The sequence below is a fragment of the Homalodisca vitripennis genome, chromosome 3 (genome assembly GCF_021130785.1).
Source record: "Homalodisca vitripennis isolate AUS2020 chromosome 3, UT_GWSS_2.1, whole genome shotgun sequence".
In the NCBI taxonomy this organism is placed as follows: domain Eukaryota; kingdom Metazoa; phylum Arthropoda; class Insecta; order Hemiptera; family Cicadellidae; genus Homalodisca; species Homalodisca vitripennis.
In genome coordinates, this window is record NC_060209.1 from 17,492,453 (window position 1) to 17,519,388 (window position 26,936).

At 34.4% G+C, this 26,936-nt stretch overlaps 1 protein-coding gene across 1 annotated transcript; it reads left to right on the forward strand.

Moving 5' to 3' along the window:
• Nucleotides 1-251: 251 nt before the first annotated feature.
• Nucleotides 252-26,458, forward strand: LOC124356649 (crescerin-like protein che-12). Its single transcript, XM_046807776.1, has 11 exons — nucleotides 252-709; nucleotides 4,651-4,868; nucleotides 5,317-5,435; nucleotides 9,923-10,080; nucleotides 11,125-11,256; nucleotides 13,229-13,355; nucleotides 13,934-13,999; nucleotides 14,206-14,354; nucleotides 17,189-17,347; nucleotides 23,200-23,332; nucleotides 25,761-26,458. Exons 1-10 carry the CDS (start codon nucleotides 474-476, stop codon nucleotides 23,327-23,329), a joined length of 1,494 nt encoding a protein of 497 aa, XP_046663732.1. The 5' UTR covers nucleotides 252-473; the 3' UTR covers nucleotides 23,330-23,332; nucleotides 25,761-26,458.
• Nucleotides 26,459-26,936: the final 478 nt, after the last annotated feature.

Consider the following 26,936-nt stretch of genomic DNA (forward strand, 5'->3'; position numbering starts at 1 on the left):
TTTAAATTTCAGAGGAGTAAATTATTAATTAGCTCATTTAAGTTAACGAAGCCCATAAATTTGGAAAATAAAAAAGTTAATAGATGAAAAATGCTTGATTTTGTTAGTTTTTAATATATGCTCTAACAAGGATATTTGTGTATATTGTAGCAAATCACTTAATGTTTATTAGAAAGGACTGTCCCTATATCATGCATTTTAGTCAAAGGTTGATGTCTGAGATTTTTTGTGATTTCTAGGTTAGTGGTATTAAATTCCATGAGTTAACAGGATTATTTTGAGATTCAGTTTAGTGTTCGGGGATGTCATACCAGCACATCATAACTTGTGTGTAATACTTACCATTTTTTTTTTTTTTTTTTACCTGTATCCGAGTTTAAACTTGGCATGAGTTAAAATTTAAGCCAGTCTTACACAGATCAACATAGAGGTAACTAGTGATCTTCGAACATTTCTGGACCGGGTTGTTATGAATGAAGATGTTTCCCAAGTTATGCTGCTTCGGGGCCAAAGTGATCCCAGTAAGTGACGAAGTGATGACCATATCCCTAAGTGACTCGAGGAACAACAACTTCACAGATAAAGTGGTTAAAGAGGTACCAGAACCAACTAAGCACAATTATCATTGTCTGCGCTGCTGCTTTTGGCGAAGGAGCAAAAATGAAGTCATTCCCTTTGTACATTCTCCGGAATACAAACCACACAACAGGTGGGGCAGTTCTCCAATATAAAATTGTGTTTTTAGAAACCCAAATAATTTTTTTATAGTTGGTTTATTTTAATACATTTTGGCTAGATTAAAGTGATTTTTTAGCAAACTGATGAAATAGTTTTTGAGATAAAATATTATAAGATCCAATTGGAAAAAATATTTTTTGAATACTTAAGTTTTTAAAAGGAACATCTCTTTGTGCATAAGATAAAAAATGTGTAGAATTGAACAGCACCGATGTTCTGTCTAGTTTTTTTCTATGTAAGTTCAACCGTTTCTCCAGTAGGGCTATAAATAATTTAGAGCTCTATGTATGGTCAGGGAAGTTTATATACCTGTAGTTGTGACTTTGAACTATCCTTTATTTTCGTTGAATCATTCTTGATTATTCTGCAAGGTGATGATGCTTCCCATACAACCTTAACACACCAGACTTCCCTACTTGTGTGAAATTTCCCAGCAATGGGATTAGAAAATGTAGCCCAGTATGAATACAAGTCATAACTTTAAATCTCTTTAAAATACATGACCTCTAAATAGGGATTACCACACTAAACCACAATTTACACAAATTTTTAAATCTTATTGATAATACTATTTAGTTATCACGAACAACGTAAGTAGTACTGAAACAGAAGTCTCTAAGTTTAAAAACAACAAAACATAGAAAAAATTGAGAAAACGGTTTTAAATAAATGCAGCAGTATGTAAACAAACATACATGTTAGTGTTGGAAGTGTGTTTTATAACGTTTAAGCTTTTTAAATATAGGGATTACAAAGTATTATATCTTTTATGTACCTTCATTATATTGTAGAGCACTGGAATATTTGTTTGATATAATTTTGTTCTATTTCACCCATGAACTATTTATTTGAGTTTTAAGTAATAGAAAGATTACTGTATCTGTACAATTAATATGAGAAGGTAGAAGTACACCACCCCTTGTGTTGTAACATGGTGCTGAGGTTACATGCAACATTTCACATCTACAGCTAATTTCTTCTCAAGATGTCCTGCAGACAGATATTTGGAAACAATAATAAACAAAGTTGACATGAAAATTATACATTGTAGAACTCATTCTTGTAAAAATGAAGTGTGATACAAAACTTAAGTCTTTCTAGACATATCTTGCTAGATTGTACATTCAGATTTTTTTAAATTAAATTGGGTTTCGTATCAGTGTTTAAATAATAAAAGTCATGTAAAATGATATTGTATGTGTTGGGATATTTAGGCTACATTTTTGAATCTCGTATGGGTGTGTTGAGTTTGTTTAAAAATTTATTTATTATGCTATTTTCTCAGTTACCCATAACATCAATGTAAAAATATTCGTTAGCCCTCAGCCAAATTTAAATGAAGCTTCATGCACAATTCAGTCTATAGATGACTTCGTTTTCAAGATATTGCGCAGACAGATAGACAGACAGACAGAGAAATTAAATTTTGTCAGCCCCACAAGTGATAGGCTTCACTAAAGTTACTATTAGCCTATAAACTACTAAACTGAAGAACTAAATTTTGTAACCATAAAGTAGTGTCCCATTGAAATACTGTGTTTATAGATAATTACAACCGGTTTTGTAGCATAAAAATGTAACTAAATTAATTGTATTTAATACATTTTCTAAATTTTGTATGCATGAATGCAATGTCTGCACCTGCTGCACCTACACATGATGGTGCCCCCACATTGCTTGAATGCTTGTCTGTGATAACACTTATCAACCTATAAGCAAGTACTGTTATCCCATTACAATACCAAATGTGCTCTGAATACATTACTTAGTTATTTATACCGAACCATTTAACCCATTATGTGCTTGTTTAATTATTTTCACAATACCAACAATAACATTGATTAGAGTCAGTAGGAAAATCTACTAAAAATTATTGGTCCTCTTGATTGCTTTTCTAAACCTTTTTAGGCACATTCCATAGAAAACCGATTATTGCAATGACCCTCATGACCCAATTTCTGAAAGATTTTTTTGGCATTTTTGGCGATCATGGCCCTCAGAACGTGGATAGAGTAGTGTTTGGGATTCTGCAAAAAAATATAACAAATGTTTTTGAACACAATAAATGCCATAATTTCTATTCGATTACAACTGAACTTTGTGCAGGGATAGTATCTACAAAATATACCTTGGATAGGTTGTTAGCCAGTATTAACTAATACAAATTTCAGCTTGGTAGTTGTTCTAGAATGTTTATCTTGACTGATACTGAATACAGACAGAAAATTAAACATTTCTTGAAAACTGAATAAAATTTGGGATATATCCCTTGACTTTAAAGATAGCAGTACTTATAACAGTGCATTATCAGTGTGGAAAAAATTATCTTTGAAGATTAATATTTATCTTATCTTTGTATATTTTAAATCTGAAAATCACAATCAGATTCAACAAACATTCAGTTACTGCTCTAATCAGGTGTTCCACTCAAGTATTTCTCTAGGTCTAAAATGTCTTCCTTAAATAGTTTGTTTCATTGTCATGGTTTAAAAAACACACACACACAAGTGGACTCTTTCAACTCTTTTGCAAAATTACTCAATTCAATGATTTCTACTTTTTTTCAATTTCAACTTGTCTGTCAGCAATACTTTTCATTATTCTGTTTTCTGTGAATGCCTTACTCTTGTCTTACAGAAGTTGAACAAGTTGGCCTGTTATAAATTACATTTGAAATAAATATAAGCTAGATATACAGAGTCAAGTACGTAGTCAGTGAAGGGACCCAAGGGGTCCTGACTCATGGACTCCAAATTTTCAATTATTTTTTTAGTAAACAAATACTATTAATTAAATAATTTAGTACTACTGACATGTACTGTTGAAAGGTCGTGCTATACATAGAAACGGCTCAAGGACTTTTTAAGGACAAAATGGGGCCTTACTTTCTGTCCACTACAAAAAGATATCAGTTGTTTTTGCTCCCAACATTTTTTTCTGGCTACATTCTTGTACGAAGTGTCCATCCATTTTAACTGTGCCACCATTGGTATCTCAAAATATTTACAGGGAAGTTTAAATGGGGTACTTCACTTACTTTTTAGTGAAAATTAAAAACATGAATTTCAGATTAAGAATTTGCTCATTATTTTCTTCAAAAAAATTTCTAAAAAAGTCAGTTTTCCAAAAACGGAGACCTTTCATTCTCTAAAACTTATCAAATATAACCGGGAGATCCAGATAAATGAGTTCTGGATAAACAAGGCATACTGTACAGCTATGCTAATAAAATCATCAGATAAGCAACATAAGGCACTTTTAAACTCTAGAATTCTTTAGGTGTCATCTGATGATTATATATTATTAGGAACATATGAACATACAAAAAAAGAACCTAATGTATCTATGCTTAAATCCTATTCCCTAATTAAGAAGGTTTACTTCTGGCTGGTTTATACCTTCCAGTTGTACTCTAGCAAAACCGATGTGTCTCTTAAATCTGGGCAACCTTACTAGCCGCAAATTTCGAGATTCTGGGGTGCAAGGGCAATTCAATAGGTTTAGACTACTGCAGGAGATGACTTTTGGATCTTGACAGGAGGTAGCCCCAACCTTATCCATCCTGAATATTCTGTCACACTGGAAGTGCAAAGACATTTAAATTTCACAAGTGCCTTATAATATGACCAATTTACTTCTAAAATAAATTACTAATAACTGATTATGTTTGATGACACGATATAATACTCTCTTCACTCCACTCTCTTTTGCTTTTACAAACTGAAAATGTGTACTAGGTGCATTAAGGGGCACCTGATAACTATTTACTTTTATCTTCAAACCTAACATTAAAATACTTTAAGATAACTGTTTTGTATTAATAAGGATATATTTGTATACTTCTTCAAGGACAATTGAATTATTTGTATATAGATATAGAATCTGTTTTTAAATGAAGTTATTGTGTTTCAGTGGGGACCGAGACAATGGGTTGAGGCCGGTGCTGTCCCGTCAGTCCAAGTACCCCCCAGCACAGACCAATGGCCATGTGTCACCCCCACCCATGTCCCCTGCCAGGTTCGTCTCACCCAGCCCGTCTCCTCTCGCTCCACTGCCTCCACCTTCTCCTAGCCCCTCACCATTGCGGGATGCTACCCTCCCGTTGGTGGCGAGTTCTCAGTCTCTACAAGGTACACTTCAGTGAGATTCTATCTTAGCCTTTTTTTATTAGGTATCTACATTCTTGATTCAGATAATATTGTTGTTATATTTAAAGTACTTGTATAAAATGAAACAGGTATTTATTCAGTAAGGTTTCACATCTCCACTACACCCCATGTGGTCTGGTTGGCCCTCTTTGAGACCAATGTTTATTGGTGATGGCTTAACAAGTAAGATAGGATTCTCCGCAGAACTAAAGTTTTGGACAAAGTAGATCCTTGGCTCAAACTGTGCCAGTTTCAATCTCTGCACAATTGTTTTGAAAATCATTCCAAGCGATCATGCTATACCTTATGAATGAGTTTTTAAAGTCGAGAGAAAGTAAGGAGGGAAGGAATTTGTTACTTTCTTGCCCAACAGAATTCCTAAATGGCACAGTATCTGACATATATGAGAACCGAAGTTCATCTGTTGCAGTGGAAGATCTGAGTGGGGACAATGCCTCCGCCTCAGAGGAGCCAAGGTCACGACCCTCCTCACAACCGAAGGAAGATGAGGTTTCCTCTGACCACGTGGATACACTGGTTATAGAAGAGGTATGCTATTAGATATTAAGTGAAATTCATGTACTTTTTCCTCTTACAGCTAATACGGAAAATCATGAATTGAGTCGCCAAATGCCAAAACAAGCTAAATCCACTCTGCAAGTTTTTTAGATAAATGCCAAAAACTGATTGCTTTTCTCACATCCATTACATTTTTATGATTTTTGTTTATAAAAAAAGGTTAAAAAATTAGTTATATTGTTTTAAAATTGCTAAAAAATGGTACAAAAGTTATAATTACTGCAGCCGATTAAATATATGGCATAGCTTGTTTTGGAACAGTAACTATGATTTAGCTGCTTTTGGAAACTTACTCTCCGCCATTTGCTTTTTAACTTTGGTTCCAAAACCAGTTAAATTGCGTTTACCATTCCAAAATAAGTTAAAAACAGAACCTTATATTATTAAATCCTTTTTTCTCAAAACATTGTAGCCTATATTGTTAGGTAAAGTTAGGTTAGGATTAATGAACACAATCGTATTCATTTTCAATACAAAACCATGAATTTATTTATCTACAGAGTTTATAAAATAAATGTGTCGTTTATTAAAAATATTTTCACTCAATCATAGGCTCATCCTCTTCATTTATTTCAAAATCATCATCATCATCTTCTTCGCCTTGATTGGTGGTAGGTAGCTGGAATAAGTCCTTGAAAAACTTCAACTTTGGCTCCCGTTGCCAGTCATTTCCATAGTGGAGATTTAGCAAGCATTTCACATCATTGATTTTTACTTGTTTCACTGGGTGTCCTTCTTGTATCACTCTCAAAACTGCATTGTCAAAATTTTTCCCCCTTTTCATTACTGACTTACTCTCGCCGATTTCAAATACATAGTTTGCTTCTCCTTGTACCAGGATGGAGTTTGGATTACTTTTACTTCTTGAAAAGATAAATTTCTTGGCCTTTTGAAATTGAAAATGCCATTGTCCTGGTTTTTTTAGAACAGCATCGGTTAGAGTTTTCCAATCACTCACAGGGCAATCCGTCCCAAGTTTCACAACAGTACAGTGCTTTTCAATTATTTCAGTGTACTCATTGGGATTGTTGATTACACTCAGATCTTGAAATTTCCTTTCAAGTACTCCAAACACTCTATCAGGGGGAATGAAAGAATGGCCGACTACCGGAAAGAGTAGTACAACTTTAGTAACATGTTTAGGTGCATCTTTCAGGAGCCAATGAGCAATCATACCGACAACAGTTGTGTTCTTGTTTTGGCCACCACAGCCGTCAGAGAAAAGTTTGACTGTGGTGACATTTTCCATGTTAGCGCTTGTTAACCTGTGGTAAACAGCAGATGCAATTTGACTGGACCCTTTTGCATACTGGTTTTCAGTCCAGAGGTAAGAAAAGGTGTTTTCTGAATTCAAGAGGACTTTAGAATGTCCCTCACAAATCACAAAATTATATAGATATAGCTGGCGCTTATAGTATGCGGCTTGGTCCGGTATTTTAGGAAGGACAAGATTTTTCTGACAATCATAGCTCAGAATAAGCTCTTTATCATTATTTTCTTGCAAAAGTTTGTAGAATTTGTCTGCACGGACTTTGTGGGCTTTTAGGTTTAGCTTTAGTGTTTCACGCTTGCCTGCATCTTTTTCTGTGGCTACTTCACACTCAAGCCTTGTGCAGGTTGAACACTTATCAGTGTACGGAGCGTCAAAACCAATGTTAAAGTTCTCAGAAAAAACCAGCCTGAAAAAGTCATACTCACACTTTAATTCTTCAGTTGGATGCTGCTCAATATACATTTTCCACATTTTTGTAATGTTAAGCTCACTTGGAAGGTATTGCCTATGCTTGTTTTACGCTCTGCAATAGTGTTTTTGTACTGGAATAAATGTTTTAATAAAAGATTTGATGCTGTCTTTCTTTATATTATATTTATCAACTTGGCGTGCTCCTCCACGAGTCTCCAAAGGTACGACGCCTGTTTCCAGGTACTTTTTGCAAATAAATTGCACTCGGTTTTTACTCTCTTGCAAAATTGTAAGTAGTGCTGCCCGACATACTTTAACATTCTCAGTTTTGTTGTTCCTCATTTTAGGTAAGAAAAAGTCAGTACTTACATTTCTTTTTGATTTGATACCTTCTGGAAGACGAGTCCTTTTTGCTGAGGAAACAATGACGTGCTGAAGAATAAAATTCTTCTTTGATTGAAGGTCAGCGTCTTTATAGTATTGCTGATGTATCTTTCTAACATCCTGCAGGGAAAGTTCTGCGCAGCGGTACTTACTTTTGGCCGAATGTTTACAACTAGGCATCTGTGGAAATCCCTTCGGGCGGTGTCTAAAACAAAATAGGGATTATTAGTTCTCCTATACCTTTAAAAAAATACTAACCTGTAATAAAAACAAATTATAGATCGCAAACGTTGTCAAAAACTGTTGTAGTTAAGTTAGGGCCTAAGCTGAATTACTTTAGGCTGGATGAGATTAAGTAGTTTAGTTGCGGTTATAGGTTAGTTTAGTTGAGGTTAGGTTAGCTTAGTTGAGGTTAGGTTATTTTAGTTCAAATGAGTGTTAAGATTAGGCTAGTTTAGTTTTCTTTACCAAATGTTGTTAACTTACCTAGCAACTTTTGCAACAGTTTTCTTCCATGCTCTTTCGTTTTTCTTCCTTTTCTTTGCCAAAGGGCCAGGCATCTCTTCTACCAACTCTACTTGTTCCACATTTTGTGGAGTTTCCACTGTTATGTCCATTATATTGACATTTTCTTGTTGAACAATTACAACTTCAGCATTTATAATATCAATACCAACGCCTTCACTACCTTCTAAAATACCTCCTGTATGTTCAGCCTCCATGTTTATGACACACAACAAATCAGGAGCTTTTAAAATAATGTTAAATAATTGAGTGCTATTGCTTCTTATAACACTATTTTAGCCTTTGAAATTTAAAATTAGCCAACAAAATAAACAATTAATTCAGAAGGAAAATGATCAGCAGTTCCCTATAGGAAAAGTCTTTTGGGATTTAACTTATTTTGACACAGAAACATGAAACATTGTAAGTTATTGTAGTTTGATATAGCTGGTTTTGGAACATTGTCATCTGTGCAGATATGACTGTTTTTGGAACCGAATGGCTATAGGATATAACTGATTTTGGAACAACCTTCACTTTTAAATATTAATTTTAAACAGTTTTTAACTGGTTTTGGAACATTTTGAAGTGACAAATCTGTAGCCTAGGTAATACAGAACTCAATGTCATCAATATCTCAACTTTTTTAAATTTTGGATTTAGCCTGTTTTGGCATTTGGCGACTCAATTATCTGTAATTATTTACATCTTTGTTTCAAAAAGTTGACAATTTTCAGCTTTTGACCTTGAGCAGGATTATTTTGGAAAAGTCCACTGTTGAACTCCTGTTTTCTTTAAAATATTTAGCTCAATGAACTTTTGAAATAATATATTGTGAACTGTGGTAATCAAAAGGGAGATAATTCTTTAAAACCTGATTTTCTGCTTGTTATCAAAATTGTATGCTACATGTTATTAAAAGCATTGGAAAAGGGTTCGTTTTGGTTTTAAAATTATTTAACTTTTAATAAGAAAAGTAGAAATACAGCACAACACCTGTTGCTCAATTTATTCTTAAGATATCTTGTTGATAGGTAGGGTTTGCACTCAACCAAATCCTATGAAGAAACATGCCCCACCAGCTCTCACTCTCGACTATGTAAAAATAAAGTTTTTATGCAAAATTTCAAGTGTACGGTTTAAGTTAATCTTAAGATATCCTGCAAAAGACCAACATACAGAAGGAAAATTTCATCAACTTCCTGAGTGTAACGGAATATGAAAATTTTCAAGTTTATAGCCCAATTCACTCTCAAGATATCCTGTACACAGCAAGGACAGATCCAATCCTTAGTTTTGGAGCGGGCTTCCTAAGTTTTAGTCTACCATTATCATCATTGTATCAGGCAGTTTTGTATTGTGATATGTCAAAAATAAAGTATTTGAAAAGATATTTACTCATACTTAATGTTTAGTTCATAAAGTCAAGTTAATTTTATTTTTTATGGTTACATTACAAGCATAATTAAGTTTTCTTCTTATAGGAACGTTCTTTTCAAAATTCTGGATCCACCACTGATACAGTTGGGCTTTGGTAATGTTCAGCCAAATCTCATAAAAGAACATGTAACATCATTGAATATTACCCATACAAAAGTGCAAATTTTCAAGTCTCTAGCTCATTTTACTCTCAAAATATCTTTCAGACAGAGGACAGAAGAATATTTTGCCAGTCTCCTGAGTTATAGGCTTGATAATGCTCAGCCAGTTGAAAATTAGTCCTTCCTAGTTTTAATTGTCAAAACATGACTTTTTAACAGTTTTGTGATCAAATAATGGTGTATACATTTTATGATAATTACAGTGCATAACAGTGAGTCTAGCATGAATATTTTTAATTTGTAACCCAACTGCAATAGTTCTTTCTAATGAATCGAACCTGTAGGAGAGGCTGAACACTCCTCCTCCAGTGGAATTACCTCCTCCACCTCCTCCCCCACCGCCAGAGCCTGAGCCAGAACCAGAAACAACACAGACTGAGGAGTTGACTGGGGAGGACAAGTCATCACCCCTTCATCAAAGGAGGATCGGCAAACCCACTGGGTAAGTTATGTAGTTTAATCATATTCCATTGTTGAAATAAAATTTGCATCAATCAATATTTATATAGAATTATATTGTTATTGATTAGACAACTGAAGCAAACTACTATTAATGACAAAGGTATCAACTTATGTATATGTGTACAAAGGATAATCTGAAATGTGCAAGAGTTTTTGGTTTTGTACGTACTTTTTCAAAAATAACCCTAAAGGGCCTTCAGAATTTGAATATACTCGTATTTGTTGTTATTTCTTACTATAAGTGTTGATGTTTGGAAAATTTAAACAATTTTATTTCTGGTTTTAAATTGTTTCAAGAACAATGATTTGCAGTTAATTTCTCTTAAAGTACCCAAGTTTAGTTGCTCTTTTTAATAAAAAGATCATTCTCTCAAATGAATTGGTGCTGCCAATTGTTAACTCCCTGACGCTCTAAGTAGACCTAGTAATAAATGATGAATGTATGGAAGAAGTTAAGATTGTCGTGAGATAAATTCTTCCTTGAAATAGTTAATGTTTTATGCTACAGATTCAATTCACATTAAATTATAACATTTGGGTTTATTGTCAGATTATGCATGAAAGTTAGAGAAAATGTAACTAGTTTTATTTTTTGGCCCTATTGTGCCAGTTTTGGAACAATCAAGTTTGGAAGTGAGAGCCTCTGTTCATCTCTGTATCCTGTTCTGAAATTAGAGTGTTGTCAGTTAAGAAATTAGCAGTCTTGAATTATTTCTGTGTGATATATATTCATGTTCAGAGTCTAACTTATATTTTCAATGCTCCTTTATTTTCTGCAAAAACATATTCTTATACACAGATTGTTGAACTATTAAAATATTATTAAGTTGTCCCCAAACACTTTTAATTCTGAAAACTGTTAGCGTAAAGTTGAGTCTATCTTGGTAAAAAGTGTTCAGGACATTCTCAATAAATAATATCTAAACACGCACGCTTGCATATGACTTAATATCTTGTGCCATACTAAAGAAAGCTTTAAACATTTATAAAATATAACCACCACACAAAAATTTGTTTAATGTAGGAAACCAAGGTTAAGAGCGACCAAGGGAACTACAAGAGACGTGATAGGATCGGCCAGCCCTGATGTCGCTCCATTTTCCAATCCAAAAGAGGCTCTGAACCGATGTCTGCAGCAACTGGATCATCCAGAGTGGTGAGTGTTTATTTTGTTAAAGTTGTCACCCTGTATTTCATGAGGCATGTTCTGAGTCCTCTCGTTGTCAGAACACTGCCTTTTGGTTTGGGGCTTTGTGGGATTGCTGCTTGAGTTGGCGTTAAGGGTGAAGACAGGCTTTTTGTGTCGACAAAACTAAGGTTTGTGAAGGAAACAGGATTTTTCCGGACATTTGCCATCATTCAGTGATACAAAATAACAGTAACACTATGTTTCAAGATCTGCAATCTGATCTCTTCTTCAGGTAAATAAATAACAACACATAATTACAAACTAGATTAAAATAAACAAATCATACCGGAGCGCTGTGACACGCTGTGAAAATATAAGTCATAGGTGGTTGGTCGGCAAATGCAGACCTATTATGACCTGTAGATAAGCGTGTCACAGCGCTCCGGTATGATTTGTTTATTTTAATCTAGTTTGTAATTATGTGTTAGGTTAGTTATTTATCTGATACAAAAAGGGAAATTTTGAATAAGTCATACTCTTAGCGCAAAATTAGGTCTTGAACCATGCAATGGCAATATACCTACAATTGCAAGGATACAAAGTCAGCACAAATAATTATTACACTTGTAGTTTTGCTATTTAATAAGAAAATGTATGAATTATTAACTAAATATTAATGTTTGAATCAACTAATTGAACAGTAAACATAAGGGTTGGTTTAACACGTTCGCTACCAACCGGCACATATATGTGCCGGTAGGTCCATCAAGATAGACCACCATTGTGTGAGTTGGGCACTTCTCACAGACCAGCTCAAAGTAGTGTGGTCATTACCGTAGCCCAAGAGTACAAATTTGTTCAAATCAATTTATATATCATTTTATAGCCTTAGGCAAACGTATAACTTGATTCCACATCCCTTTTTTTACGTTGTATACATTTTGGCTAGTGGCACATATATGTGCCGGTCGGTCTGTAGCAAAAAAATTAGGCTTAGGCTAAACCTCAAATATAAACTTTTTCTAGTTGAAAGTCAAGTAAAAATTGCCATAACTGTGTTAGGACACATTGGGAAAATAATAAGAACTAGTGTTGACATGGTAGTTATGTGTATTGTACAAACTAAAACAAGATCTTTGGATAAACACTTTGGAAATAGCAGAATATGTTATTAAAAATAACTCACACAAATGTCTCTTATTTATAAACTCCATTTATGTAATGAGCTACATTTTTATCTTTGACATAAAACAGTTAGGAAATAAAAATGTCTTAGGTAACACACATTTTGTTTTTAGTTTTTCACTTGTGAAATTCATTGAAACACTCTGGCATGCAGAGTCCGAATTTATTGTCCTTTTCATCTGTGCAGCTGGAACATGTGAAGAAAGTTGTTTTCAGCTTTTTCTGTCTTATTCTACAAACATGACACCGTAGCCTCTTGTTCAATTTGACTGGGTCATGGCTTTTTTTGACCTGAGACCTTGAACTGCACCAAGGAAGAAATTGTGAACATACCGAGAGACCAAGCGGCACAAATATGTGCCAGACATCCCTGTAGACCGATATGAAAGAATGAAGTCGAAAGAATAGACCGATCGTTACCACAGCCTTTTATTTAATAATACTACACTGGCACAAAATATGTGCCGTCGGTCCACTGGAACTGTACCGAGCGGCACAAATATGTGCCATCGGTCTATAAGAATCAACTAGCCGGCACATATGTGTGCCAGCCGGTCCATATTAACGAAAAAAGTTTTTACATTTCGGTAGCGAATGTGTTAATACTGTTACTTCAGTTATTATAGTTTGCAGCTTTTAGAAAAGCACACTAACCAGATGAGAAAGGCAGAATATATCGTTTGTCTCTTGGATATTTAAATTTGTGTCAATGTAGTCAAAATAATTTAGAGACCTTTTATCATCATATCAATAAAACAAATGTGACTACAAAACGCCTGTTGTGATCTGATTGTAATGATACTTGTTTTGTCAGGGAGGTGACAGTACAAGGGTTACAGACTCTGGTGCGCCTGAGCTGTCATCACACAACACTACTGATGCCAGTGTTACATCAGGTGGTGGTAGCGGTCACTAAACACATACGTAATCTTCGCTCACAGGTATGTATATTAGAAAACTATTTTGTGTGTTTGTGTAGTATTTTTTTAACCAGTAGTATTAAACAGAAACTAATTTTACCATATAATAAAAACAATTTTAAACTTAAAAACATCTTTATGTTCTTATTTTTGGCTTTAGACTTAATTAAGGGTAGTACCTCATTTTATGAATAAAATATGACTTATGCGCATCACACTTTTTATTTTTCCTTCTAAAATTAGTTTTTTAGTATCAAAAACAATAAAATACCAAAATGTTTGAAATTTTTTTAGAATTATTATAAAAAGTAGATGGTTAATATTTAGATTGCTGCCAGTACATCTTTAAGGTGCTATAACTGATTTTGAGTTGGAATAATTTTTAAAGAAAATTTTGGACAGCCTTTGTGGAGTGATAATTTTTTTTACTTTTTCTGTCTTCAGGGAGGTTATCTTAAAAACCAAACATTGATCACATCATTTTAAGGAAATGAATCCAGTGTTAATGAATGTGTTGTGAACTACTTATTTATAAAACAATTAAAAAACTAAGTGTTAAACTGTTCATACATTTTTCAAAGAATTAATTTTTTTCACAGGTTGCTAGGGTAGCATGTAAAGCTGCTACAAACTTATTCACCTCTCTTGGAAGAGGAATCGAAAATGTGAGTATAATATAAATAGTTTTTGCATGTGTATTAGAAATTTAGTACAATTATGATCTTTGCTTGTACGTTTGACTTGAGTATTTCATAAATATAGCTTTTGCCGAAACAGTTCTCTATGAAGTATTGTATTATGTATTCATGAAAAACCATATTTATTGTCTATCAATTCATTGATTAAACAGAAATAGCCTTGTTGCCCACAGGAGATGGATGAGCTCTGTGCGGTTCTGCTGAACAGAACTGCAGACACAAACAGGTTCCTGCGCGCAGACTGTAATGCTGCCCTGGACGCCATGGTGGACCATGTGGGATCCTCCAGAACCGTGGCCTCCATAGTCAACAAAGGAGCTAAGTGAGTGATTTGGCTAAAGTGGTTTTCCTCTTTAAAGTTAAATCTTAAAAAAATTACACTTTGTATTGGTAGAAATATTAACAAATAAAATTAGTTAATAAAGGGTTGTTCAATAAGGGTGGGTGGATGTTGAAACGGAATGAAACAAGCTGTGAGTGAGGTACTATAATATTCGTTATTTATTTAAAAGTCTGTGTTTGCCATTACGTCTCAAATACATCATTCATCATTGAAATGTTTGTTGCGGCTTCTCATAGAAGCGTGGATCCGAGTAGTCCAACTGTCAATGACTTTGACACATAGATCGGGCTCAATTTGAGTGATGGCTTTAGGGACATCTGTCGAGTGTGTATTGAAAATGACGTTTGACTTCAGGAAATCCCACAAGAAAAACTCTTACAGAGTCACATTGCATGATTGTGATTGCCAATTCAAGTCACTGCTACGAGAGATTCATTCATCCATCAAAAGGGGCAGTCCTAAAAACCTAAGCTAAATCCAAGTGCGAGAGCTTCTGGTGCTTCCCATCAAGTAAAAAGAGAGGTCCAGTATATTCCAGCCCGTTCAGCTTAACAAAGAGGTGTAACTTACCGATGAGTTCCCTGTGAAATATCAACTGCCCTTTGACCAGAGTTCCTATAGCCTGTGCCCTCTCATCTACCAATATTTATTAAATTTAAAAATAAAACATCACACGAAAGCTATCTTCCTGAATCCTCAAACCAGTTCCCTTTTAGTCTTGGATCCATCTGTATACCATTCTAGATTGAAGTTGGGTGAAGTTCTGCTTCCAGTGAGCCATTCATCCCTTGAGGGAAAGCTTGCCTCAAATGGTCAGCAGAAGTATCTGGTTCTTGTGTGGTCTAATGGTACTCATATATAAAAAACAATGCTACCTCAAGAGAGATTCTGGTATAACCATGAACTTTTGTAACAGACCATAGGTCTCACATGTTCCCTAACCAACACCTGAATGTGAAAGTCTACTGGCCAAAGATCTAACAGACAGTCCAGGGCAGCTTTGAGACGGCTGCTGGAAGCACCTATGATGAATGGACATGCAAGTCTTTGCAGACTGGCAAGTTCTCTATATGTCAGGCTGAAATCCATTTTGGGCCACCACACTAAATCCCCATAAGTCATCGCTGGTCTGACCACAGACGTATACAATCACAGCAGCAGCTTAAACAGCAGCAGCTTAAACCTCACTCCCCAGGATCCCATGACACTTGCTGGCTAGCAGAGCCCACTTACCACAGTCTAAGATGTTGGTCCAGTGAAGTCTTTGGTTCAGAGTAATCAAGATATTTCATCTGAGTTAGCAGGGGAAGATTAATTCCTTTGCATTGTCCAGGGTCTAAAGCCTTCCATCTTCCACCTCCAAGTAAAAGGGACAGTGGCCACCTTGAACACCAGCAACCCACCATTCCAAGGGCACTCTACATCAAGTCAGTGACTATCCCATTGTGCTTACCCACGAGGATCACTACATCATCTGCATAGCATTGAACAAACACTCCAATCTTATTAAGTCCTTGGAGCAGATCATCCATAGCAATGGGGACAACACCCTCCCTACACACACCTCCTGGTGGATTCTATAATCATACCCTCAAATTGTTCATACAGGACATCCATCGTGGCATCTGCTGAGTGGCACCTTGCACTGTCTTGCTGGAACCACATGTCATCTACATCAATAGCTTTCATTTTGGGCTGAAGAGAAATCTCTTAGTATAGCTTTGCATCACTCACCATAGACGGTGATGGCCTCACCAAAGTCATTTCAAAATGTATAGATCAATAATATTGCTGACCCAAAATCCACATCAAACGATAACAATGGATGACCACCTATTGAACCTTGTGTCACAAATCTGAATGTGCGCCTTGTTACTAAAAATTATTTTTTGGCCAAAATTGGGATCCTCTTCAAAACACCCCATGGCCTATAGTGATCCATAGTAATTCATTTTAAACTCATGGGTCAGATGGATCTTTTATAGGTGTGTAGGCACATGTTCTGATGCAATATTTACCAAATTGAAGACCGTGAAAAGTTGAGTTCTTGTGCATGGTGAGGAATTGACTGCCTAGTATTCTCATGGACAATTCCAACCACCACAGCAATGTTCTCAGATGATGTGGCATTCCCTTCATATACAGGTGTTTGCTGAATGTTAACTAAACAGTTCAACTCCAATTTGGTCACCAAACGTTGGAGATTCGACTTTTAAGGACCACCGCATCTAACGTAAAATGAGCACAACATTTGCACTAATGAAAATTGATTTGGATAGTAAAGTCTTATCATTTGGACATGCTACTCAGTCGTGTCATGATGATTTGGCGTTTGTATGAGAATAACACACAGTAGATTAGAAAAATGGTTCTAAAAAAACAGCTGCAACAAACTGGCAAAACAGCCTTTATTGAAAAACCCTTAACTAATACCATTTTATTTCTGGTCCTATAGAAGCTGTAGAGATAGATAATGATTAAGGGTGTTCAAAATCACCTTCTCAGATACTTTTAGCCATATGATTTAGATGAAATGGATATTCCAATTTGGACCATAAAAAACTTTTGAGGTAGAAGGATTAAGAAAGCCCCAACAAAACGGTACTTGTACAAAGTCAGATATTTCAAAATGTTATAATGATGCATGCAATATAGCGACAAAATATTACATTCAGTATTTAAAGTTCCTAAAACATTGTGTAAGCATTATTTCGACTCTATGTAAAATTGAAAACTATGAGGCCACTAGCAATGTAAGCTTGAGAACTAACTAAAAACCATCTCCGTCATGAAATCCTCTACCTTTTATACAGGCACCAGAACGCGATTGTACGTGCAACCGCGTGTCGTTTGCTGCTAAGGCTATGTGGACGTCTGGGCCCTGAACGTGTGCTGTCTCTGCCACGTGAGACTCGAGATGCGATACTGAACACTGGCGCACGCAGTCTCACTGAGGGTAGTCTCGATACAAGGTACGTGTAGACGCTAAGGTTTATTTGTTAATAAAGTACGGATACGTTAAAATTATGCTGGGTAGCTTATTAATGTTTACAACACTCATACTCATCCTTCTACAAATCTCTTTTGTTTTGTGAGGATAACAAGCCACTATGTTTTTTTGACGATGGAAGGATTATTAAGGAAACAGGATTTTCCCGGAGATTTGCCATTGTTCAGTTCAGTAATAACAATTATGCATGTCACAACGCTCTGGTATGATTTGTTTATTTTAACCTAGTTTGTTATCATGTGTTAGTAGGTTAGTTATATACCTGAAGAAGAGATCAGATTGTAGATCTCTAAACGTAGTGTTACTGATTTTTTGTATAACTGAACGAAGACAAATGTCCGGAAAAATCCTGTTTTATGCTACTATGGTTAGCATATGGTTCTCTTGCTTTTATGACATGTTAACATCTATAAAAATGTTCAGTTCTGACATATAACTGACATGTAAATTAACAAATCTACAAAAACACAGTAATGAATACACCACGAGTATTCATATAGTCAGTAATACTTGACAAGAAAAAATTTGTAATCGGAATATTGAAAATTAAATATATACTTGACACCATGCAGTGAGAACAGGTACAAACAAACATTCTTAATTGTTATGAAACTGAAACGAAAGAAAAGGAAAATACCATGCATTTAGTATGAGATATAAAAAACAATATAACAGTAACAAAAGTGATTGTGTCAAAATTTACTGAACAAATTAACAATTTTAAGTGTAGCCAGAGTCTGTGATTATTGTATAACATTGTTTTGATATTTTAGGGTGCATGAGAGCCATTCAAAATAAAGTTAAATGTTTACATCAGGAGTTCATCTAATGGGTGACATAAAAAGTGATGAAGAAGTAATTAAAAAGGAAGTGCTTTCAACCAATAAGTAATCAATACTTATTCACCAAAATCATTTTACACTATTGACAATGCCAGTACCATTTGTGTAATATCACAGATAAAAACTCATAGCTTATAAAAATAAGTAATACACCAACAACTATCAGTCAATCAATCAATCAGTAGGCTTTATTCGTGAACATCAAGTACAGAATAAGGGTCAACAATCGATAAAACAAATAAAAAAATTAAATCTAAATAATACATAAGGGTCATGTCTCTCCTTGGGATGTTCTACAGCATGTCACAAATTCTTCCAGGCTGTAGATTGATTCTCTCAGCAACCAGGTCTTCAGGCTTTCGTTTTAGAATTTCAGGATTGTCTTCTTTCAGCTTAGGTGGGAGTAGATTATAGAGTTTTCGCTCCTGCATATGAATGGTTTTTTTGGAAAATAGAGATGTCCTGTGTATTGCCAAGCTGAAGTCTTGAGCATGTCTTGTTTTGCAGGCCATGAAGATGATCCACCATTCTAGTAAGCTTCCTTGTTGGAGTCATGTACAATGACTTCAATTATATAAATAGCCACAACTGTCAATATTCTTAGTGTTTTTAAATACCTCTCTACAACTATCTTGATGTTGGAGGGAAGCCATGATTCTTACTGCTCCGCTTTTGAATGAGTAGGATCCGCTGAAGGTTCTTTGAGGACCGAGCTGCCCCATAGAATCACTCCATATCTAACATGAGACTCAAAGAGCGAGTGATAGACTGTCATTTTGTAGTCAATTCTGTACTCACTGCCGTGGTTCTTCTCAGTACATACAAAGCGGTGTTGAGTTTTTAAGCAAAGAGAATCAATGTGGCTGTCCCATGAAAGTTTGTCGTCAAGAATCATTCCAAGGTGCTTCGTTTGTTCAACAGTTGCGATCTTGGTGTTCCAGAGACTTTGTTCTTGTGCTTACCCAAAATCATCTGTGTTGTCTTCTCTTCGTTAAAGACCAAGTCGTTTGCTATACAGTAATCATGTAAGCCATGCTGACAGATATGTATGAGGCTATTTCTAAAGCCTCAGCTGATTTGGTTGTTGGATAGCAGCACAGTGTCATCAGCATACATGATTGTCTGACTGTAAGGTTCCATGAATGTGGAGAGGTCGCAAGTGAACAGAACGAACAAGACTGCGTCCCAACACAGACCCTTGGGGGACTCCTCTTTTTACTTCTCGTGAAGCAGATTTTATATTTACTGTTCTTCCATTAATAGTCTGTTTTCAGTTCTACTATTTGTCTTCGTTCACTTTAGATAGCTATGAAACCATTGAAGTGCAGTGTCTTTGATTCCTAGCCTGTCAAGTTTTGTTAAAAATTAAACTGTGGTCAAGGCAATCAATGCTTTGCTAAGATCCAAAAATGTGCTATTAACCGTGTTTCCAGCTTCGATGCAGTCAATAATTTTTTTCTACAAGTTCTGTAAGAGCAGTCAATGTTGATTTTTCTGGTAAAAAAAAGCCATGCTGTCCCAGCAGGTAAAAGATTATTCAGCTTGGTAGGTGATGAAAAAAGTCGTATTAATACAACTTTCTCAATAACTTTTGAGGCTGTAGGTAATAAGGAAATTGGCCCTGTGTTTTTCATTTCATGTTTTCTTTCCTTGTTTGTGTAGTGGATATGTTTTGGAAATTTTGAGCTCGTCTGGGAAAATTCCTTGAGATAGAGATTTATTTACAACGTCTGTTAGAGGATGAGTTAATTCAGAAGCACAGAATTTGAAAAAGTTGTGAAGTGATGTCATCAATTCCAGCTGCAGATGAGAGTCTTCATTGAGTTTGATTATCTTGAGAATTTCTTCCCAGTAGTAGGCTGAAACGTTGAAAGAGGGTGGTCAGGTTGAGCTAGATGTAGAGCATAAGAGGAAGACTGATGAAGACAATTCACTTTTTAAGGTCCTCTTCAGCTATACTTGTAAAATATTCATTAAAGACCTCAGCCACTTTTCTATGCTCTACATCAGTTGTCCCCTCCTTCAGTAATTTATCTTCCACTTCATTTCACCAATATCTTTTCTTGACACTCTCTCACTGTTCACAACTTTCCATATAGCTTTGGTTTTGTTCGTTGATTGTGCTACAAAAATACTCATTAGCTTGCGCTTTCTTAAGCTGCGAAGTTTCAAGTCATAGGTCTTCTTTTCGTTGTATCATCTCAAGCCGATCAGCCTCATTCCCAATTTAAAACATACAGTTCTTGAGCTTCAATAAACTGTTTTCTTAATTCTTCAGCTTCAAGATTGTGCCTCTCTGGTTTAGGAGTTCTTAAAGGTCTGTTGCGTGATGATACAGGAGGACAGGCTATATTTAAAGCATCTGCTAATATTTCGCTAAAGTATTTTATATGCCAGTTTGGGCATGAACAGCTTGAAATACAATTTCCCAAGTTTGAGTATCCAGTATTTGTTTTGAGGTTTGTCAGATTTCTTGTATTTAAGTGTCTGCGAATTGAAGTTGACGGCTTTTTAATTTTGGAAGGAATTGAAATGGTAGTTAGCTGCCCAGTATGGTCAGATATGCAGGTATTCACCACATCAACTTTGACTCTGTCCATATTAGTATTGATGCAGACTACATCAATGTAAGAAATTTGAGGGTTGGGGTCACTCTTGTGGGTGGCAGTTCAACCCTATGGATGTTGTATGATGTTAAAAATTCTTGCAACCTTATTGTAATCGTTATTTGTTGGGTCCAAGCTGTTAGCATTTAGGTCACCAACAATAACTACAAACACTATTGTCACCACAAAGAATTGTGTCAAGCGCATTCCCGATCAGTGCCAGAGCATCAAGTATAGGAGTGCTGGGCGGAGGACGATAAATTCCAAGAATAAGAAGAGGTAAGTATTTATCGGAAAGAAGTTTTAATCCCAGCCATCTCACAGATAAGTTCTTCACTGTGTCCTTCTATGTCAAGACACTTTCTACATGGTTATCAAGTTTCTCACTCTTGTAAAATTGCAACAACTCCGCCCTTTTTGGTGGTAATCCCTCCCATATGCCGTGTTTTACAAGGTTGTAGTCCATAAGTTTAGTACTTTTTATTGTTGTTTGGATCAAGCCCATGCTCAGTTAAGACTAGAATATCAGGGTGAGTCATGTTTAAAAGATGATTAAGTCGGTCCACTTTCTTACCTATCCGATCTACATTCTGGTGGAAGATCCTTGCAGCTCTTACTATAGGTGTTTTATTTTCTTTAGTTTTACTCCTAAAAAAGAGTGGTCATTTTCAGGAGAAAAACCACTAGATCCTCTTCCAGTAACTTCTTCCCAAGTGTTTATTTAAAAGATCTTCATATGTTTGATTCTTTTTGAGTAATTTTGCTGTAAAATGGTGGGCTGTTTTTGAACTCGGAAAAGTGCCAAACTCTTCACTGATTTCTACAAGAGGAGTATTTAGGCTTTTCTTTAAATTTTGTTTGTATTTACTTTTAGCCACTTGTAGAGAAACAGTAAATTTGTTTTTCCTGTTTGTTCTGATTGGGGATATATTTACTTTCTGAAATAATGGTGTATTATGTGTCTGTAGTTGGGTCTGAGCATGGGTTTGTGAGGATGGTTTTTTTTGAGGCAGTTTGTTTTTTTGCCAATGGGTCATTGGAGCTTCTTCACAGAGTAACTTACCTTTTACTACTTCAGCTTTTAAGGTTTTAAATGTCTTCCTCCAGATGTTGTTTTGACTTCACTTCCGCTAAGCTCAATAATAAAAACTGTTGTGTTTTCAGGCATATGAGTAGGAGTACTCATGTTTTGGTCAGTTTGAGTTCCCGAGTTTGTATAGCTAGTAGATTTGTTGTCTTTTTTGTTATATGTTCTTTTAGGTTTCTTTGCAAAACATTGATGCTTTTCTCCAAGGTGTCAATTTCATGTATATATTCATTGATTATTTTGATTTTGATTTTGTTTTCTGTCATTTTCCTCAAATATCTGTTGCATTTCTGTACGTATCTGTTTTTCCTTCTCCGAATTATTATGTATTTCTTGTAGTTGGTATAAAAAAGTTCTTCAATATACTTACTATAATAATAGTAAGTAACAATAAGTAGCTCCAAGACAGTATACGTTAAAACTATGATGATCCTTACAAAATAGGATTTGTGGGTTCATATAATTATAATCTTAAAATTCCTTTATTTTTTATTTTCAACATTGTGTGGAAATGATTTTCCAGAACATCTAGAGGAATACAGTAAGATGGTCATGTATGTGGATGACGAATCAAGGCAACTAGTACCCCTGAGGCAACAAGGACTGCATACTATGCATTGTTTGAAAGCCATTTACGCTATGGTATTACTGTCTGGGGTGGATCCACTATGGGCAATCTCAACCGCGTCCCTGGGTATGCAGAAAAGGGCAATCAGAGTAATAGCAGGCTTAAGTCCAAGACAAAGCTGTAGAGATGTTTTCAAAAACCTGAACATCCTGACGGTCACTTCCATCTACATCCTAGATACTGTCCTTTACTGTGTGACCAAAGACCCCCTAAACAAAGTGACGTGCATGAATACAACACCAGATATGCAGGAAACTACAGGTCACAGAACAGCCATGTATGAAAGGAAACCACCTGGTATGCAGAAAATACCAGACCACTTGAAAGCTGGAGGCCCTGTGCTGATGAAGAGGAAGCTACAGAGATGGCTGCTAGACAAGGCTTTCTACACCCTAAATGAATTATCCACCATGATGATCGTGTAGATCTCATGTTTGTATCTGATGGTTTATGTAGTGTTATGGGTCTCAGCTTGGGGAGACCCCACATAACACTGAAGAAGCTTTTTCATTTCACTTGTACCTTCATTATACACTTTCATATACAATTTGACTTAAATTTGGACGCTGTAACATTTCTTGAAGAAATTGTAATAAAGGATATTGTCTATTGTCTATTGGTTATAATTAAATGAAGTGTTATTGATTACAGGAGATTTGCGAAGGAGATGTTTGTGCTGCTGAGTCAGGACCAGCGGCTGCCGAGTCTGCTGACAGAAGTCGTGCCAACCACTGTCATGCGCTCCATCAGCAAAGTGTTAGCACGCCTCACAGCCAAGTAATAGGTGAGTGCCAGTTAATTGTAAACCAAACCCTGAGATGCTCCGAATCTGGCTTACTAATTTATTGTTCCTTAGTAGTATTAACAATTTTGAATCTTCCGTTTTTTAATTAAAAAACACATCACTTACTAGGAATATTTGTTAAAAATTCATGCTGTCCATCATCCATCTACAGCTATAACATAGTCTAGTTAATGAAAAAAATTCTTGATAAACTGTGTGCGATTTACCAAAATTATCATGCAAACTGTATAATTTTAATTTGTATAAAAATACTGATTCGTGAAATAACAAAACAAAATAATCATTAAATTCTTTCGTTCTGCCAAATTGGATAGTATTTATTATAGTATACGTCTAAGTAGTTACAACAGAGTAGGCTGTTATAACAACCTCTAGACAGATGAGGGATCAGTTACTGGCAATGAGAGAATTTAATACTATTGGGTTAAATCATAACATAGCAGACAGCATTAAAAAAAGAAGTAAATTCCTTTTACCTTACTTAAGACAAGGATATAAAGAAAATAATGCATGAGATTATAAAGAAAATAAAACTGTCACTATTATAAAATATATAATATTGAAAAGGAAAATTATTAAAATTATAACTATTTATTTTTGAAATCATAATATGAATGCAATATTATGAAAAAATAATAAAATTGTAAAATAAGTGATAAAAAACACGCTTTTTCTTATTATGTAACTATTACTTTTTCTTGTTTTCCAATAAAGCTACACTGTCATTTTCTCTAATTGGAATATCAAAAACATTGTTTTCTGTAATCCAAGCTAAAGCACAGAAGTAAGCAGATGACAGTGATCAAATCACCAATAAAATGAAAATTGCAATTACTTAAACTCGTTAACTGATATGCAGATATTGGTGACCTCTCAAGCAGGTGTTTGACACTTGGGATACGAATAACCTATTTTATGAACAAGATAATTTTACTGTGCAATATTTACAAATACAAAGTTAACAAAAGTTATGCAAGCAAAATGCTGTAATACTGTTAGAAATAAATGTAATTTATACACTATTCGAAAAAAATAACAGATTTCTTAAAAAATGTACTAATAATTAATTTATTAAAAACAAATCAAATAAAAAAATAATTACAAAATGTACCTAAATAAAGACTAAAATCACAAGACTTAAAAAATAAAAATTATTCTAAAGTACCAGTATCTATTGTAATAAATTGATAGCCCAATGTTTCTTTAATTTTTTGTTCCAACTTTGTTTTGTATACTAATATGTGACTTATTGTCTTCGTAGCCTGTAATATTCCACTGTAATGTGATAAACGTGTTAAGATCCAGCTGTACTGAAATTACCCTAATTTTTACCTCATAAGAACAACATCATACTTCAAAACTTTAAAACCCCTAGTTTTGGTCATAGAATGATGAGATGTCTCATGTCAAAAATGTGGTAGATAGTATCTAAACGTTTTATAGGTTTTTATGTACACTTTTTAATATTTAAACTATGAAAGTTGAAAAGTTCGAGATATTTTCTGAATAAACAATAAACAATATTTTTTTAAACTAAAAGTGTTTGAATTTGTATTAATCATATAATTAAAATTATATAATATGTGATTCTACCTAAAAGTAAACTTGTAACAGTGTTTGAGGTTAAGCTTTGTTGTAATGGGGCTAAAACCAAGATGGCTGCCAATACAGCTGATTCATAAGGTGGATTATAGGTTATATAGACATATAAACTGCAAAGTTTCTTTAACTTACTATGGAATGTTTCTGGCCGTTGTTGTCCCTGCTAGCATTGCTGCTTCTCCATCTGTCATGTCCATATTGATTGCAATTTTCACTGCTGGTTCATATTTCAAATCAGTTTCTCCAGCAGACTTTTTTTCACAGAATCATTACGAAATCCACTAACCAATTTATCTCACAGTGTCTGATAACTTATCATAAAATTCACAATTCATGAAAAGTTCTTTTAATTGCATAACATATTCTCCAACCACAATTCATGTTCTTGTTGACTTTGTATACTAAATTTATAATCCTTCGATATAAATGATGGGTTGAGGCTCAATTAATGCTGTTGTATTAAATTTACAATATCTTTAAAAGTTTAACTAGTAAGCTTTCTCAGTGCAAACAGATTTTTTAACAGGTTATATGTTTTAAGTCCCATCACTTTTAATAATTTTGATACCTACTTTTCACTTTTTATGTTGTTAGCATCAATAAATATTTGTAATATTTAAATTCAGTATAATAAATATAAATCTTTGTATTTGGTTTTACTTTTACCAACTGAACATAATGTAATGCATCCACTGTGACATTTAATGGAAAACATATATACGTATATAAATAATAAGATGATGATAGTGCATAACTAAATCAATACACTACAGAAACTTTGTTTAATATTCTATTTTTATTTCAGGATATAATATGAATGCAACATATTAGGACGGCAGGAATATACTCTTCATCTGAAGATCTCTTAACTGTGTTGCGTCAGCATTTGTGTCTTACCAAACTCTTCGTACATTAGAAACATACTATCTCATAAGCAAATCCATTTATTACATCTATTTTCAAATGAGATTATTTTTTCTGTGCCTATTTATACATTTGTAAACATCAGACCGGAGTGATAGAGGTATTTCTATGTCTATTATAACTATATGTAATAAATAAATTGTACATAAGATTATTTAATGAAAATATAGTTTATTCAAAGAATGGATAGTATTTATAAAACATTATTACCTTAGTCGTATTTTTACTTTAACGTCTACAAGTGATTTTGTACGTAAAAATATTTGTATTGGTGAATAGTGTAATTTAAAATTCTTCCTCTGTTTCACAAAGTAATAATAACTTATTTTGTTCAAAAATCTGAATATAAAATTTTGTTCAGAATACAAACCGTGGTATAATTTACAGAAATGAAGAAAAGAAACTGTATATTTACTTCAATGTAGCATTTTTAGTTGTAACAGAAGGGTGCTATTGAAATGTAATTTTGTGTATTAATTAATAATGTCTTTCATTTAAGTTAACAACTAATGTTTTTACCTGTTATCTATGTTTCTTTATCAGAGTTAATGAGATTAATAAAACTTGTTTATATATTGATGCAAAATGTTATTACACCTTTCGTTCAAACTCATAGCTTAAAGAAACAATACCAAAATTGGAAATTCTTTTAAATCTTGAACATTTCTGATTTCTTCTCTAGCTATCATTGTTCTATTATACTAACAATTTGGTGCCTATTCCTTATTCTTCAAACACTATATTGGTTCTACAAAAACTCAAGGTTTCACTCTATTTGTTCAATTTTTTATTGTAATTTATTAAATTTTTATATGGCACCACATTATTAATAAGAGGACTAGGATATAAAATGTGTGTAAAAATAATTTTTAATTGAATACAAATAGTTTTGAAATTAATATTATCTTGTAGTGAAGGATGTTCAATTGCAGATGAGTATATTTATTTAGATTAAAAACTAATATGATGAGGGAGATAAAGAATTTGGCCAGTTATTTATACAAGTAGATCTGTTAAGGTGATTTGGTAGAGATTGAGGGAAACTGAAAAACATACC

Coding starts and splice junctions, on each gene's coding strand:
- LOC124356649 (XM_046807776.1), top strand. CDS start 474: ATGAAGATGTTTCCCAAGTTATGCTGCTTCGGGGCCAAAGTGATCCCA. Junction 4,869..5,316: donor GAGTTCTCAGTCTCTACAAG/GTACACTTCAGT, acceptor CATCTGTTGCAG/TGGAAGATCTGAGTGGGGAC. Junction 11,257..13,228: donor CAACTGGATCATCCAGAGTG/GTGAGTGTTTAT, acceptor TTGTTTTGTCAG/GGAGGTGACAGTACAAGGGT.